Raw genomic sequence first — 18,346 nt, 5'->3', positions numbered from 1 at the left:
TGGCTTGGGGGTTTGAGCCCTGTGTCAGGCTCTGTGCTAATAGTTTAGAGCCTGGAGCCTGCTTTGGATTCTGTGTCTTCCTCTCTCTCTGTCCCTCCCTTGCTCACACTCTGTCTCTCTCTGTCTCTCAAAAATAAATAAATATTTTTTTAAAAATTTTAATAAAAATACAAGTTGTATTTTAGAAGAATTTATAATCACATGAAAAACTCCTTGTAGTAATTAAGTGAAAACATCAGTTTATTAAACAGTATGAACAGTACGAGTTGATGTATAAGTGGAACATTCACAAAGAAGTATTTACTAAGCATTTGAAAAATAGTCAAATTCAGGAGAGAAGGGAATTAGAATTATGTTGACATACCCTGATAATCCTTAAATTTAGGTCACGTGAGGGTTCGTTTACTGTTTTCTTTTGTGTATGTGTGAAATTTTCTATGCTTAAAGTTGAACAAAACCCACAAAAACTTACCCCAAAAGAAATCATAAAATGGGCAAAGAAAGTAGATTGTGTCAATGCACTAAAGCACTTAGAATAATACCTGGTCCACAATAAATGTCCAGTAAGTTAGTTGCTGTTATTATTACCACTTTATAAATGAAGCTCAAGGAAAACAGTCTAAGCAGAGGACAAAAGACGAAGAACAGAGGAATGTCCCCTAAAACTCAGGTTTTGCATGTGTGGGAGGAAGCAGAAAGAAGAGGAACAGCAGCAAGACAGACAAGAAATATAGGGACAGGCAGAGAAGAGCCAGAAAAGTCAAGTGGGAGAGAGATTTTAGAAGGAGGTGTTAGGGGCGCCTGGGTGGCGCAGTCGGTTAAGCGTCCGACTTCAGCCAGGTCACGATCTCGCGGTCCATGAGTTCGAGCCCCGCGTCAGGCTCTGGGCTGATGGCTTGGAGCCTGGAGCCTGTTTCCGATTCTGTGTCTCCCTCTCTCTCTGCCCCTCCCCCGTTCATGCTCTGTCTCTCTCTGTCCCAAAAATAAATAAACGTTGAAAAAAAAAAATTAAAAAATAAAAAAAATAAAAAAAAAAAAAAGAAGGAGGTGTTATCAGAACAGGTATCACAGAGGAGTTCAAGGGTAAGACAGTTAAGACCACTGGATTGTGCTGTTAGGTAATCCTTGAGGTTTGGTTTGTTTGTTTTTTTATAACATGCATACAGAAACTACACAAATCGTAAGTATGCAGCTCAATGAGTTTTTACACACTCCTATAATGAACACCTGAAGAAGCAGAAAGTTACCAGCACCTCGGAAATCTCTTGTCATGCCACTACTCCACCCTCCACGGGTAACCTGACTTCTAACACTTCATTTTGCCTGTTTTTTAATTTTATATACCTGGAATCACAGAGTATGTGTCTAGCTTCTTTCATTCAATGTCATGTTTATGAAATGTGTCTATTATGATACACATATACGTTCATTCTCATTGCTGTATGAGATTCCATTGTATGAATGAATATACCACAATTTATCACCTAGTTGTTGGTGGGTATTGGGGTTATTCCCAGATTTGGGCTGTTTTTCTGGGTCCCCTTGTCTGTTCCATTGGTCTGTTTGCCTGTTCTCGTGCCAATAGCAAGCTATGCTAATAACAGTAACATAGTTCATGTTCTTATCACTTTGTTGTTTGAGATTGCTTTGGCTCTTCTTGGTTCTTTGCATTTCCACTTACGCCTTGAATTAGCTTGTCAGTTTACATGCACACATGCCAGAGTGTTTTATTTGGATTGAATTGAATCTGTAGATTAGTTTGGGCAGAATTAATTCTTCATACTATTGAGTCTTCTGATCCATGATCATATTGTATTCCTCCATTTAAGATCTCTTTTATTTCTGTAAATAATATTTTACAGTTTTCAGTGTGGGAGTCTTAGCTTAGTAACCTTTTGAGAGAGCAGTTTCAGTGAATAGCAAAAACTAAATTCTTAGATGCTAAGGAGGAAAATAGGAAACAGAGGTAGCAAATATAGACTGTTCTTTTGAGATGTTTGGTAGTGAAAGAAAGAGAAAAATTGGGACTAGCTTGTGAGGGAAGCAGATTCAACAGGTCATTTCAGGATGAGAGTGCCCTCTGAAGCCATGGTGAAAGACCAGGGGAGAGGAGAGATTGGAAACACAGAGTTAATTGAAGGGACAGGATCATAGAAGGGTGGCTACAGGGTACCTGGAAAATAGATTAGGAACAAGGAGTGTTGTGAGATTGTTTTGAGGTGTAGTGTGTTTCATGTCTGCATTACCTTAGTAACAATTTCCTCCGACTCACTGGTTGCTTATTCAGTGAATGGTACTAACCCATCATGAGTGCTGTGCTCTTGGTCACTAATGGCCCCAGACCCCATGTGCAGAATGTTTGGAGCAGCAAGACTTGTTGCCCTCATAGTCATCCCTAATCCACATTTTCAAATCCCTATTTCATTGAACAAAGCATGTTATTTTATATTTTCTCTACTGTACATACCTATTCATCTATTACTACAATAATCTCTTCCTTCAGAGTATCTTCATCAAATTAAGGTTTAGTAGAATTGGGTTTTTCCACTCAATCTTGAGGTACCCAAGAGATTTGAGGAAGATTTTGTAGTGATATTTTATATATGGAGGGAAACGAGGATGCTGAGATAAGGGATTTAATGCTTAAGTTGCAGCAGGAGCTTGCGGGATTCGTGGGAACAAATCCACTTTGCAGTTTTGTAGAAATTATTTTACACTGGAAGTGTTTTTAAGTTTGTTGTTTGGTTTAGATGCAAAGCTTTCAATATGTACATAGAAAATTGCATCTTTCTATCTAGAGAGGGCATCGTGCAAACTTAGGTGCTGCATATAATTATGGTGTTTTAAGAAAGTAAACCAAGAAGACAGTATTTTTCACCTCGGTACTTGCAGTGGTGGAATTAGCCTGCCAATATTAGAAAGTAGAGAATAGGAAATAGAAGATCTTGTTGGATTACTCAATCTTAATATCCACTAAGTTTGGATATGTAGCTTTAACAAGGAAGGGAAAGAGGGGAGGGTAAAGGATTTAATTCCTAGCAGCTAGGGTGTAATAAGAATTTACGTTAAACCCCAAATATTACATGTTTGTACTTTTTGGGAAATTCTTTTCTGATGTTAAATCTAAAGGGGCCTTCTTTGGGGAGGAGGTGAGAGTTGAATAGACAGGCATAGGGGCAGGGTGTGGGCAGGGGTAGAGGGAACAAGAAGAGTGAGATATCTGGTAAATTATACTTCAGAAGCTAGAACACACTTTTCCCAATTTATCCATAGGACCCACTACATACTGATACCGTATAAAAACTTCCTTTTTTAAACATGCGATGTGTATGCTAAAGAAATATTTTAAAATAACAAGGTACTAATATATTTCAAGATTTGTTTTCACACCTGTGCTGTATAACACATCTGTCTACATTTTTAGTTTGATGGCTTCACATTGCCTTTCTTTCCTAAGTGGTCTTTTTTTTCTCTCACACATTCCTGCACTCCTTTGACTTCAGAATGACTAAAGCTTTGCATTTCGAAGTCAAAATAAAAAGCCTCATTTTAAATGTAATTCAGGTTTCACACAAAAAAATGATCTTTGAGATTTTTTTCAAGACAGGAAATTTTAGCATATATTGGATCAAGTGCCAATAAACTCTCTCCCTGCTCAGCCATGCCCACATCTAATACTGCTTTCAGATAAAACGCAAACCATGCATAATCCCTGGAGAATAGAGAAAGCTCCACCAGATGGAAAGCAACTCCAGCTAATGAAGGAACACTTCCTTCTCTAAACTCTTTTTTTCCTTCTCTGAACTATTTGATTCTTCTGATCCTCTTTTTAAACACCTTTTCCCAGGCAAACCATTCATTAGCCCTTGGAAAAAGCATAGCCTATAGTCTGCCTCTGTTTTTTTTTCCCCCTAATCTTTTTCTACCACTTCTACTTACACTTTCTCCTCCACTGCTAAACCACTCCTCCAGCTTCTTGTGTACACCCTCCTGACATTTGTAGGTAATAATCGCATTCCCTTCGCTTAGTCTTCAGTTAGTTCAGGTCTACTACTTAGTTCTAATCCTGCCCCATAAAATGATCCTTTCAGCTTCTTAGTCATGCCTGCCATTTTCCTTTGAACTCATTCCAGTTTGTCTCCATTTTTCTGGTAATAAGGTGCCTGAAATGGAACGCAGTGCCCTAGGTGTGGCTTCACTGAAACCATGTAATAGAGTGAGGGTCCTCTGAGGGATAGTGCCCAAGCCTAGCCAGCCCAAGGACCTTTTGTCACCTTCAAAGAACTGGTACTGCTTCTGTCAAGACCCAGTAATTCCTGTATTCCTGAACTTCAGTGAACAGCCAAGTACATTTCCTCCTCTGTGCCTCTGTGAATAGTTCATACTATTTCTCCAGACCCTCTTTCCTGCCCTCATCTCAACAGCCACACTCTTCAAGAAACTTCCTCTTCCTTCTTTCCTTTTTTTCTGTCTTTGCAGTTTTATTTTGCTGTAATTCACACACCATTCAATTCACCTATTTAAAGTGTACAATTCAGTAGGTTTAGTACATTCTCAGAATTGGACAACTGTCACCACATCAATTGTCAAACATTTTCATCATTCTAAAAAGAAACACATATTTATTAGCAATCACTCCCAATTACCCCATCCCACCCCAGCCTTAGGCAGCCACTAATCTACTTTCTGACTCTGGATTTGCCTATTCTGGACATTTCATAAAAATGGAATCATACAGTATGTGGTCTTCTGTTGACTGGCTTATTTGACTCAGCATAGTGTTTTCATGGTTCATGTTATATACCATGTATCAGAACTAAATTCCTTTTCATTGGCAAAACAATCAATACTTTTTGAATGAATATTTTATACATTTCTGTTTGCCCCTTTTCAGTCTTGGAATATCAGAATTACATGTTTAAAAACACATGCAGCTTTGAATATTTATATTATATCTTTTTATCCAAATTTCTTATAAAATTGATGCTGCTTGTGGTATTAAATAATATAGAAGTATATAGAGTAAACAAAATTAATTAAAGACCTAAATCTGAGACCTAAAACTGTAAAAATGCTAGCAGAAAACACAGGCAGTAATTTCTTTGGATTTTTGCCTTAGCAACATTTTTCTAGATTTGTCTCCTCAGGCAAGGGAAATAACAGCAAAAATAAACTATTGGGATTACACCAAAATAAAAAGCTTTTGCACAATGAAGGAAACCATCAACAAAACAAAAAGGTAATCTACTGAATAGGAGAAAATATTTGCAAAGGATACATCCAGTAAGAGGTTAATATCCAAAATATATAAAGAACTTGTACAACTCAACACCAAAAAAATAAATTAATTAATTAATTAATTAAAAATCTTATTAAAAATGGGCAGAGGACTAGACATTTTTCTAGAGAAGACATACAGGTGGCCAACAGACATATGAAAAGGTGTTCAACATCACTGATCATTAGGGAAATGCAAATCAAAACCATGATGAGGTATCACCTCATACCTGTCAGAATGGTTAGAATCAAAAAGACAAGAAGTAACAAGTGTTGATGAGGCTATGGGGAAAAGAAGACCCTTGTGCACTCTTGGAAGTAATGTAATTGGTACAACGTGGAAACCAGTGTGGAGACTCCTCAAAAAAATTAAAAATAAAAACACCATATGATTAAGTAATTCTACTAATGGCTATTTACCCAAAGAAAATGAAAATACTAATTTGAAAAGATGCATTCTTCCCTGTTTATTCCAGCTTTATTTACCATAGCCAAATTATGGAAGCAATCCAAGTGTCTGTCAATAGATGAATGGATAAAGAATTGATAAAGAAGATAAAGAGAGGGAGGGAGGAAGGGAGAGACGTATCTACACATACACATATATACAATGGAATATTGCTCAACCGTAAAAAAGGAATGAAATCTTGCCATTTGCAACAATATGGATGGACCTAGAGGGCATTATGCTAAGTGAAATAAGTCAGAGAAAGACAAACACCATATGATTTCACTTATATGTGGAATCTAAAAAACAAAACAATTGAATAAACAAATAAAAAGCATAAACAGACCTATAAATACAGACAACAAACTGTTGGTTGTCAGAGAGGATGGGGATGGGTGACTGAGCAAAATGGATGAAGAGGAGTGGGAGATACAGGCTTTCAGTTATGGAATGAATAAGTCATGAGGATAAAAGGTACAGCGTAGAGAATATAGTCAGTGGTATAGTGATAGTGTTGTAATGGTGACAGATGGTAGCCACACTTGTGGTGAGCATAGCATAAACATATAGGTATGTTCAATCACTCTGTTGTACACCTGAAACTAATGTAATATTGTGTGTCAACTGTAATTAAAAAAAAAAAAACATATAGAGAGTAAAATTGAAAGTCCTTCCATCCCTTAGCAGTATCAAAGTACCCACTTCCCCAAATCTATACCAACACGGATTAACAGTCTTTTGCCAGTGTGATAGGGGGAACAAAACTCTATCTTGTTTAATTTGTATCTCTTTAACTACTCATTAGTAATTATTAATACTCAGTGAGGTTGTGTATTTTTTATGTGCTTATTAGCCATTTGTTTTTCTTCAATGAGTTTTTTTGTTCATATCCTCTGCCCATTTTTCTATTATTAGGCTTGTATACAAGCCTAATACTTTCATAATACATTGATCCCAATCCTTTGTCTTTTTTTCCTTTATTTATTTTAATTTATGTTGAGGTATATTCTCTCTATACCCTCTTTGTTGAGAGTTGTTATAAATGGATGTTGAATTTTATCAAATCCTTTTTCTACATCTGTTGGGATGATCATAAGACTTTTGGCCTTCATGTTGTTACTGTAGTTTATCACATTTTACTGATTTGCAGATGTTGAAGCATCCTTGCATGCTTAGAATAAATCCCACTTGATCATGGTGTACATCCTTTTAATGTAGTATTAAATGCAGTTTGCTAATATTTTATTGAGGATCTTGTATCTATGTTCATCAGCAGTATTGGCCACAATTTTCTTTCTTTGTGGTATCTTTTCTGATTTTGGTATCAGTAATATTGGCTTTGTAAAATGAGTCTGGCACTGTCCCTCCTCTTCTATTTTTTGGAAGAGTTTGAGAAGGATTGGTATTAATTCTTCTTTAGATGTTCAATAGAATTCACCAGTGAAGTCATTTGGTCCTGGGCTTTTGTTTGTTGGGAGGTTTTTGATTACTGATTCAGTTCCCTTGCTAAAAATCTGTTTGTTCCAATTTTTTATTTCTTCATGATTCAGTTATGTAGGTTGTATGTTTCTAGGAATTTATGCATTTCTTCTAGGTTGTCCAGTTTGTTGGCATATAATTTTTTGTAGTAATCTTTTTTGATTCTTTGTCTTTCTCTGGTACAGGTTATAACATCTCATCTTTAATTTCCAATTTTGAGTTCTCTTACTTTTTTTCTTGGTAAATTTAGCTAAAGGTTGGTCTATTTATCTTTTCAAAAAACCAGCTCTTAGTTTCATTGATCTTTTCTATTGTCTTTTTAGTCTCAATTTCATTCCTATTGTTTTTTTAGTCTTTTTTGTTATTTTGTTCCTTCTGCTAACTTTGGGCTTAGTTCTTTTTCTAATTCCTTGAGGTATAAAGTTAGGTTGTTTGAGATCTTTCTTGCTTCTTACTGTAGGCATCTGTCACTATGAGTTTCCCTCTTAAGAACTGTTTTTACTGTAGCCCATAGATTTGGTATGTTGTATTTTCATTTTTGTCTCAAGTAATTTTTTTTAAGTTTATTTATGTATTTTGAGAGAGTGCGAGCAGGGGAGGGCAGAAAGAGAGGGAGAGAGTGAGAATTCCAAGCAGGGTCTGCACTCTCAGCACAGAGCCTGATTCAGGGTTCGAACCCACAAACCATGAGATCATGACCTGAGCCAAAACCAAGAGTCAGATGCTTAACCAACTAATCCACCCAGACGCTCCTCAAGTAATTTTTGATTTTTTTCTTGGCCCTTTGGTTTTTCAGTCACATGTTGTTTAATCTACAAATATTTGTGAATTTTCCTGTTTTCACTTTGTAACATTTCTAGTTTCATATCATTGTGGTTGGAAAACATGCTTGATGTGATTTCAGTCTTAAATTTATTAAGATTTGTTTTGTGGCTTTCATATGATCTATCCTGGAGAATGTTTTGTATGCACATGAGAAGAATATGAATTCACAGTATAATTTTTAAATTTAGATCTTTAGGTAATTTCAAATTTATGTTTATGTATGATATGAGCAAGAATCTGACCACAACTGGGCCCAGTTGACCTAATATAGTTAATTGATTTCAAATGCCTCCTGATCATATTCTAAATCCCATTGATCTAATTTCATCAGTACAATACTCTTCTAATTCGTGGCTTTTTACAGTATGTTTTGTAATCTGGTAAGCCAGTCCACACATTGTTTTTCTTCCTTTAAAATATTTTCTTGGTTCCTGTTGTATATTTATACATAGGGATAAATTTTAGAATTAGTTAGCAAGCTCTGAAAGAGCCTTTGGGATTTGGTCTGAAATGTATTTATAGTATATTTTTAGGTGAAAACAAAATCAGCTCACAAATAATCTATATACTATCATTGCCATTTTGTTTCTAAAATTACACGTGTGTGTGTGTGTGTGTGTGTGTGTGTGTGTGTGTAATAAAACAAAGTCTCAAAGAATATATGACAAAATATGTAGCAGTGGTTATCTCCTGATGCTAATATTACAGTTGATTTTTTTTCTTGGTGTTTTTGTTTTAAAATTTTTCTACAATGCATGCGTAATACTTTTTGAATTAGAAAAAAAAAACCTGAAAATTTTTAAACTAAAATGAATCCATTAAGTAACTTCGTGATTATCTGCTTAGCAGAAGCCAAATTAGAAAAATATTTCATAGGAAATGAATATGTGACTTGTAGAGAGTAAAGTGCAGATATCCGACTCAGAATATAAACCAAAGATGTTCACAATATTCCTAGGAAGGACTGAGATGGGAAACTGGAGCAATACAACCTCACAACCTCCTCTGTTACTTTGTGTGATTGACTTCAGTTCTGTTCAAGAGATTTGAGAATAGTGGCCTTTTCACCTAGCAGTATTTCTGGGTTATATTCTTTGCAGCTGTATTTAAAAGGCACTTTACTTCTTTGGTTTCCCCATTTCAGAGATTCATATTCATATGACACAGTCAGACCTTGAGATGCGTCAAGACTTAGAGTAGTCTAAATCTGGTCCTTGCATGTCCTGGTATTCAGTCAACATTTAACAGAATAAAGATTGCAAAATCTGTTCCCAACTCTTTGATATATTTGAAGACGCAGCATGCTAATTCTTGGCTCACAGCATGTGGATTCTGTCAGCAGTGTAATTAAAACTTGGTTCTTAAAAAAAAAAAAACTTGGTTCTATTTGCCTTTTAATCTACATGCTCTGTCTAGGTAATCTTACCTATTCAACAATAATTGTAACAACATCTAACATACATAATTTTCTGTGTGTCAGGTATTGTACTGCAGTTTATATAAATAGCTCATTCAGTCCTTAAAACAGGGGCACCTGGGTGGCTCAATCTATTGCGCTGTCAGCACAGAGCCCGCCGCGGGGCTCAAACCCACAAACCATGAGATCATGACCTGAGCCAAAGTCAGATGCTTAACCGACTGAGCCATCCAGGTGCCCCCATGTTAGACCTCCTTAACTCTCACCTGGGCTTGCCACAAAACTTCTTTTAGCTTAGTGTTCCCTCCACTCAGGCTAACGTGTTTTTATCTTCACAGGTCTCTTCTAAAAAAATGAAGCTGACCATGTTACTACACTGTTTGAAAACTCTTGGACTTCCTTTTTGTGGGTGTTTCTTTCTTTGTTTTTTAACCAGATTCAATCTGAACTCCTTAGCTTTACAAACAGTCTGGCCCTGTCTGTGTCCTCATCTTCATTTACTTTTTTTAATTTATTTTTAATTATTTTATTTTATTTTATTTTAATTTTATTTTTTTAATTTACATCCAAATTAGTTAGCATAATCAGCTTCATTTTCTGTCACTCTCTGCCCAGCCCCCTTACCTTATGCTCTAGCCATGCTGAGAAGCTCCCTCATCCCCAAGGTCCCACGCCCTTTCTTAGCCCTACACACCTGCCCTTGTTTCATGTGCTTGAAAGCCTCTTCTGCCTTTGACCTCCCAGCAAACTCCCGCTCAGCCTTCAAGATTCACACCACATACTGCCTTCAGTAGCATCTTCTTACACTCCTCCAGGATGCAAACAGCCCTATTATGTCTTCCACTACAGTGCATGTCTGAGCCTCGGCCATGGCCCCTACCATCCTGTGTTGTAATGATCTGTTTGCGTGTTTTCTTCCATTAACCCAAGTGGATCTTCAGGGAAAAGACCAGATCCGTTCCATCTTTCAGCAAGTAGTAGGCCCTCAATAAATGTTGTTTTAATGCTTGAAGGAATGTCCAAGAGAGTGTTTGAAACAACAGGAAGTTAGAATTATATTTCTAAGCATCTTAAATGTTTCTCAAAATAATCTCTTTAGCTATATGAGCAGATAGTCTAATGTACTGAACAAAAGTGGTATATAGCAAATGGGGAAAGTCTTTTAAATTGTAAGTTTCCCTAGGATGAGAACCATTACACAAGATTAAGATCCTACCTGAGGTCATGCATGTATCCCTTTCCCCATCCTGGACAGAGGTGTGACATTGGGACACAGTGGAGAGAATGTTCCACCTGGAATGAGGGGACTGGAGCTGGGGCTCCAGCTCTGCAGATTACTGGTGAACTAGTCACACCTTCACGAACAAACACTTGATGTTAACGTTTATACTTTCCTGGTTGTTAACGTTGATGCAGGAAGACTTCACATAGAAAGTGCCTCTTTTTTTTTTTTAATTTTCAGCTTTATTAAGGTTTAATTGACAAAATTGTGATCTATTAAGTGCACATGATGATTTGATAGACATTGTGAAGATTCCCACAGTCGAGGTAATACATCTGTCATCTGACATACTTCCTTTTTTCCCCTTATGAGAACACTTAAGTTCTACTCTCTTAGCAAATTTAATTCTACAGTATGATGTTATCAACTATAGTCATCGTATTATACATTAGATCCTCAGACCTTATTCATGTTATAACTGAAAGTTTGTGCCCTTTTACCAACCTGCTCCATCTCCCCCACCCTCCAGCCCTTGATAGCAACCTGTGAGTTTGACTTTTTCCCCCCAGGTCCCACTTGTAAGTGATACCATGCAGTATCTGCCTTTCTGTCTGGTTTATTTCACTTAGCACAAGGCCCTCCAGGTTCATCCATGTTGTTGGAAATGCAATTTCTTTATTCATGGACAATAATTCTTAACCCAGTGCAAACAGGATAATTTTATTTTATCTGAAATCCATCTTTTCTTTCCCTTTCAGCTTCAGAATGAGCTAGAAAAAGGTGAGCGGGACAATGCAGAACTGCAGGAGTTTGCCAATGCCATTCTCCAGCAGATAGCAGATCATTGCCCCGACATCCTGGAGCAAGTGGTCAACGCATTGGAAGAGTCATCCTGACCCTGCTTTATGGGGAGTAGCCAGCCCAGCAGCCTGCTATAGTAAATCCAGGTGCCAAGAAAGAAGAGCTGGAAGGCACAGGCTCCCAGGAGCTTCTGGCACCCAGCAAACACTACAAACTGTATCCCATCTTGGTTGGTCCTTCAAGTATGATTCCAGCACCCTTTCTATAGCTCTCATCTTAACTCTGCCTTTCTACTTTGGATATTGTCTCTACACTAATTTTCTTGATGTCCAGGGTAGGTAAGTGGCCAAGTTTCCGTGAAGAACTGCCATCTGGTCATCAACAGTAGAGGACTGTGGAAGCTGGTGGTTCTGCCCTTACAGTGGGACATGGAGTAGGTAGCCTGTTTACCTTCTGTCCTTGACATGAGAACTAAATCCGGAATCTCCTTGGAGTTCAACATATTGAAAGAAACTTCCCAATGGACCAGAGAGCTGAGTGTTCTAATATCACAACAGGTGCTTTCTCCTAAGAGGGTTAAAAAAAAAATCTTAAAAAGAGAGAGGGGGAAAAGAGAGAACAGGGACAAAGAGAATCTGACTCTTCTTACTGTTTCTTTCACTCACTTTCACATGTAATGTTTTATGCAGGGGAGCTGCAAGCAGGCCTTATGAGGGCTTAGTGAACACTAATACCACAAGTTTGGAGTCTTCACCCAGTCCTGTTTGTCTCACTCATCCTTGCTCTTCTCAACCAGTTAATAAGAAGATGGTGTGAACAGTTCTCCCCCAGTCCCTCTTGTTTAAGACCTTTGACCTTATTATACTTAATCTGTCAGATTATACGTCTCAGTCTGAAAGAGAAGAGGGGTTTGACACGAACCTTGCCATCAACCACCTGCTGCTCTGCTTCTGTAGAAGATGACCGCTCCTTGGGCCCAGGCTGGTTTCTCCTAAACATCTCCCTCATCAGCATTCTAGTCCCCTGAGCCCCTAAAGAATGCTTCTGCCTTCCCACCATCCATGTTCTTTGTATGCTCTTGCGCCCCAGCAGTTGCTGAAGTTTATGACCCACCTTCTACCCTTTTAGCTTTACTCTTGATGTGCACTCCCATAACCATAGCCTCGTGCATTGTCTGGAACCTCCCTTCTGGCACAAATGAATGTTTCTCATCCCACACACATTCCTTCCTCCATTCTTTCATTCAAATAGCATGTATGAAATGCCTACTATGTGCAAGTCACTGTTAGGTATCCATCCTTGAAAAAAAGTCTCTTTTTAGTGAGGGAGAAATGTAAAGGACTCTGAGACATACCTTGTTTGAGTCAAAGCAGTAAAAGGTATACCTATCCTCTCCCTCCTCCTTCTGAGTAGAAGTTATCTTTTTCATAAAAAAATGTTTTACAGATGAGCATTTCTCACTATAATGTAATTGATGAGTTCAGGGGCAGGGAGCTGAGTCACTTACTTGCCTGCAGGATCTTATTTGGTGGTTCGGGATTTTTATTTGTCGTCGTTACCCTGCAAGAGTATAGTGTTTAGGGGGGCTGCAGTAGTAGTTTAGGGGGGCTGCTGTTTTCTTCACACATCTGTGTACACCACGTGGAACTTGGCCAGCTCCATGTTGCAGATCAAAAAATTGACCCTAAAGTTGCAAATCAAGTTGAAGGTATTGCCATTTTGAGGGGCATTTTTCCCAGGCTTAGACAATGACAGTCATAAATAAATAATCAGGCACCAAGAAAGAGACCACTTAACCCAAATGTAGCCTTTAACCACCTCTCCAGCCAGACGCCCACCAGATACTCACATCTTCTGATAAGAGTTGCTGGGCTAAATGCTTTTGTCTTGCATTTTGTCCTTTCCCCCTCCCCAGTTACTCACCCAAAGAATGATGCTGCCTGTAAAGTCATCACAAGCCTTCAGTCCAGTATCTTCCCACCAGCAGCCCTTGACTGTCCCATTAACTTATATGGTCATATCTCCAGCTGCCCTGATTCCCTGCTGTAAAACAGCCTCTCCTATGAGAAGCTGTAGACTGTTTCTTATCGAAGGTTTAAGTGGACTCTGCTCATAAACTTCTTACTGAGATGCTTCCTGATAGCCAGGCTGGCCAGAAGCAGGGGAAGTGGGAGATGTAGGGGTAAGATAGTAAGTGGTGGTCGTTTGTGGTCAATCACCTCAATTCCATGTATTTATTGCACTGCCCATAAATCATGTAGATAGCCCCCAGTATTTTAAGCCTGGTGTATTAGCATCTCACTTTATCTACCATAATGCAAGGAGCTGAGGTATGATAATAGCCTTCACAGGACTACGGCAGAACAGAGAAGGCAGGAGAAGAGGCCATCCACAAAGAAGTGGCCTGGTTCTGGCTGTTCTCTAGCAGCTTTGGCAAGGGAAGGCATCAGCAGGTCTCCCTGGGTCCTGCTCATTCTGTCTTTGCTGTCAAATACAATACCTGTCACTTTTGCCCACTTGGTGCATGACTCTCACTGCACTTCCTTTCTTCCCCTTTTCATTTAAAGCCTTCTTGTTGCTTCTTCTCCAAAACTTTATTGAAGTCCTCTGGACAAATACTTCTAGTAAGAAAAATATCTGGGACAAACATTATCTGTGTGGTCTCTGTGAACCGTAGCAGGGATCTCCTTGATTTCTCTTGGGTGGTCATTCTAGCATCTCAAATGGTTCTGGGGACTGTTTGGTTCTAGATGAAAGTAGGTTCTGGCTAAACTTTAGTAGTGAACATGACCTGACTGTATGTTATAGGGACAAAATTAATACAGTGTCCAGCACTTAGAGTATCTTCTTGAGTTGAGATAACTCATTGAGCCAACTTTTACTAAATGCACTATTCCCATCACACAAAGACTTATCATTGCATGACACTCTTCTGGTGTTCATGGTTTCACTAGGTCACTCAACTGCTGCCAAAGGTCTAGAGCCTTGAAAGCTCACTGCACATTGCCTATTATGTTCACCAAACTCATCCATTCCATTGGCAAGTCTAGTTGCCCCTTAGCACCTAAAGATCTGTACCCCAAATCAAGGTCATCACGAAAGGGGACAAGATGAAGAAGAGTGAGTGGAATCCAATGTGGGGCTGAAGAAATACAATGTGATTTTCTCATCTTTTCATATACCTCTATTCCAGGTACTCATTGAGTTCTTGATGAAGTATCTGAATTGAGATTTACAAAGACTTGGATACTATTTGAAATGGAAAAGATTTTAAATAGGCTTTAATACATTAAGAAATATGAATGGGAATCCCTAAATCCATCTCAGCTCTAACCTTTAACCTAGTACCTTATAACCTAACAAAGATCGAAGTGCTTCTCTCTCTTCCTTACAGTTGGTCTTTAGAAATATTAGTGAAGCAAACTGGACCCAAGACTGCCTTTGGTGTCAGTAGTAGCAGTGGGACTTGACACCTTTTGTCAGTAAAAGTCTGTTTGGTTTTCCACAGGAGCTCATTGGCTCACCCACTCCCCAGAGAGAAGAGGAAGTCATTACAAAGTTTTATTAGTCATCCCTCCCCTGCAACATTCAGGATTGGCATTTGGATTTGCTGCTGATCCCAGAACCATCCTGCCCTCCCCTTTGACCCCAGCAGTGAAGCATAGGCCCGCTGGCTCCCCTCTCAGGGGGGTTTGAGGAAAGCGCAAATCAAAGAATATGTTGTCGCATCAAATGTGACCCTCACGTGGCACTTCTTAAGTTACCATGGGCCCTGTGTCAGCAATATCAGTAACTCCCACGTCTGCCTCCCCAGCCTCATGTCCCTCCTGCAGGAGTTCAGAACTGGAGAAGCAGGTAAGGAGACCAGTAGATGTGGTGTGGATGCTACCCTTTGCAAGCCTGCAAGGCCGACCCCTCCATCACTGCCAGTCCCTGGGCTTCTCAGAACAGCGACTTGAACTGGTCAAAGACATGTTCTAAAAAGAATCTGGCATTTTCCCCATGCGGACTAGGGGAATGTTTGGGCAAAAACACACACACACATTACAGGGAAATCCTTCTGAACAAAATGGCTGTCTTTATTTACTCTTTTTAAGCAAAAACTGTTTCCAAACTTTTTAGTGTCAAAACTGTAACCAAGCGTCTCCTGATTTCTTCCAACGTGTTTGGTGAGTGCTGTGACCCTATTGTAGGTATTTCTTCTGACTCTTTTGGGGGAAAGGTGGTTTTAGGGATTGATTTGGGGGGAGCGGATTTTTGTCCCATCCCACCTACTCTTTGTTTCTCTGCTTGTCGATATTGTCTGTGTGGCTCAGAGCATTGGGGCAGTTACATTGTGTCCATTGTTGAGATTATTAAGATATTAAAAAGTAGTTTGTAGAACTGAAAAGTTAAAGAGCTGTGTTTTTAAAAATGCAAAATGATATCATGTTAATAAAGGAATTCAAGCTATGGGGCAGCCCAACTCCTCCCCCTCCTCCCAAGTTGGCTTAGGTGGCACCTGGGCTAGCCACTTGGGAAACACGATGACCACACTCTAGGTAGGGGACTGCCTGAGTGAAAGAGACAACTGCTGCATAAAAGGAATTGGAATCTGGGGCTCAGAGAGTCCCCACTGTGCCAGAGATTTCCTATACATCCTCAGGACCCCTGGGTAGAGGTTTCAAATTTTGTGATCCCATAACCACCCTCAAACCCACATTGGTCCCAGCTCAGTGTGCCTAATACTGTGTGGTAACCTAGGCTTGACTCGGAAGCGCCACACCCGGCAGCCCTGTACAGGCCACAGAACCTCTTTCCTGCCCACTTGGTGCTATATCATCCAGTGACTCATCCACTATGGGCCAAGCAGTGGCCAGCCTGGAGCCTGCAATCCAGGTGAATGAATTGTACTCAGATCTCAGTTCCTTCTGGCTTCAGTCCCTAGATTCCTTCCCTTTAAGCTTTTTAGACCCTACATCTCCCAGGCCCAGGCTGTCTCTCTTGGCCCTAGAGATGCCCTGATCAGGAAAGGACGGGAATCCTGCTGAAGCCAGAGAATTCGCCCCGGGCCAGAACAAGCGCTCTAAGCCCAGCCCTTCTTTCCACACCGCACCAGTATTGCATTCACGCTCCAATGTAGCCAGACCTACCTGAGGGCAACACACCATCCGTTCTGGCCTGTCTGCCCACGCAGGACTAGCCGACTAGGTCCAGGAACCTGCTGAGCACACTGGGATGTCCAGGATGGGGACTCGGGGGTCTCCCTGGGACTCGCCCCCTCTGCTTTGGAAGAGGGGAGCTGCACTTTAGTGAGGAGCTGAGGAGCACTGGGCACTGACTCCTAGCTTGAGTTCCTTTTGGTGACAGTAGCAGCCGCAATGATGGTGTCTGTGATGCAGATGCACCTGCTGCCTTCAACTGTGTGTGTGTGTGCGTGCGTGTGTGTTTGCGTGTGTGTGTGATGGCCAGAGTCATGTTACTGACAGGATAATGACATTACAAAGAAATTGTGTTATAGTCAACTTTGCCTTGATAATTATTGTAAACACTTTGTCCATTTTTTCTTTTTTATTCACAAACTAAATCCATCAGGAAATTATAAAGTTATTTAAAAATTTTGTGCTGTGTCTTTCTTTGAGTCTCATTCAGCCTGATTTTCCAAGTGAGATTAGTCCTCAAATGCCAGAAAAGCAGGGAGAAGCCAGTGGTCTCCCAGAGATTAACGCTTTGGTAAGTAAGCCAAGAACAAGTGGGGCTCCAGGTTAAGGTGGGGCCAGAGGAGCCCAAGGCTGGCTCAGTCCTGAAGGGTCTGGCGGGGTGATGCCCCCAAATGAGTAGGCCTCCTTCAGGCTCCCATCTGAACTCTGGATTGGCAGCCCCTGAGTTCTTTTTTTTTTTTTTTATTAAAAAAAAATTTTGTTTTAATGTTTATTTTTGAGAGTGAGAGAGAATGTGAGCGGGAGAGGCACAAAGAGAGAGGGAGACACAGAATCTGAAGCAGGTTCCAGGCTCAGCTGTCAGCACAGAGCCTGCCGTGGGGCTCTTAACCCATGAACCGCAAGATCATGACCTGAGCCGAAGGCAGATGCTGAACCAACTGAGCCACCCAGGAGCCCCCTGAATTGCTTTTCAAAGTCAATTTCCACCTTCCTTTCTCCCTTACATGCTAGGCCCTGAGCCAGTTTCCCCGTTCCGCATCTAACTGCATTTCCAGAGCTTGTACTCAGGTGAAGGAGCAGCCATGGCATAGCTGAGGTGGTTTCATTCAGGACTGGGACTAAGGGGGCGCTCAGGCGGCTCCGTCAGTTGAGCGTCTGACTCTTGATTTTGGCTCAGGTCATGATCTCATGGTTTGTGGGATCAATCCCCCGAGTCAGGCTCTGCGCTGACAGAGGGGAGCCTACTGAGGATCTTTCTCATTCTCTCTCTCTCTCTCTCTCTTCCCCTCCCCTGCTCATGCTCACTTGCCCTCTCTAAATGAATGAACTTTTTTTTTTTAACTGGGACTCGGGCTTCACAGGGGTGCATCTGATGTATTAGCTCAGGGATGTGGGGTTTGTAGGAACCAACAGAAAGTGCCAATACCAAGAGTCAAGGAGCTAGAGAACCTGTGTTTGAAAATTCCCCAGCTTTGGTATTTGTCTTGGTCTTACGCTCAATAAGAAGTTACTCTGGGGGACTTCTTTGTGAGAATTCACTTTCTACTTAGCTCCGTTTCTGCTTGCTGCATGCACTCCCTCTCCCATGGAAACTGCTGCCCACTGTGCTCTGGCACTTGGGAATTGGACAGGAGAGTCAGACGTCGCCCCTCCTGGCAGGTTCTCCCAGCACCTGGGCTCTAGCCCTGCCTGCCTCCAGCTGGCACAGCTGCTGAGAAGTCCCACCAGGTGGAGGA

At 40.4% G+C, this 18,346-nt stretch overlaps 1 protein-coding gene across 4 annotated transcripts in view; it reads left to right on the top strand.

Moving 5' to 3' along the window:
• ERC1 (ELKS/RAB6-interacting/CAST family member 1) overlaps positions 1–17,069 on the top strand; it is a 532,268-nt gene extending 515,199 nt beyond the window's left edge. For all 4 annotated transcript variants that reach the window (XM_047866436.1, XM_047866437.1, XM_047866435.1 and 1 more), the window contains one exon: positions 11,427–17,069. In XM_047866436.1, coding sequence (XP_047722392.1) covers positions 11,427–11,564 — 138 coding nt within the window. In that variant the 3' untranslated portion in view covers positions 11,565–17,069. The remainder of the gene's footprint in view (positions 1–11,426) is intronic.
• Positions 17,070–18,346: the final 1,277 nt, after the last annotated feature.

This window comes from Prionailurus viverrinus, chromosome B4, assembly GCF_022837055.1.
Source record: "Prionailurus viverrinus isolate Anna chromosome B4, UM_Priviv_1.0, whole genome shotgun sequence".
In the NCBI taxonomy this organism is placed as follows: domain Eukaryota; kingdom Metazoa; phylum Chordata; class Mammalia; order Carnivora; family Felidae; genus Prionailurus; species Prionailurus viverrinus.
The sequence above is the reverse complement of the archived record's forward strand: the minus strand, read 5'-3'. Positions and strand labels throughout refer to the sequence as shown.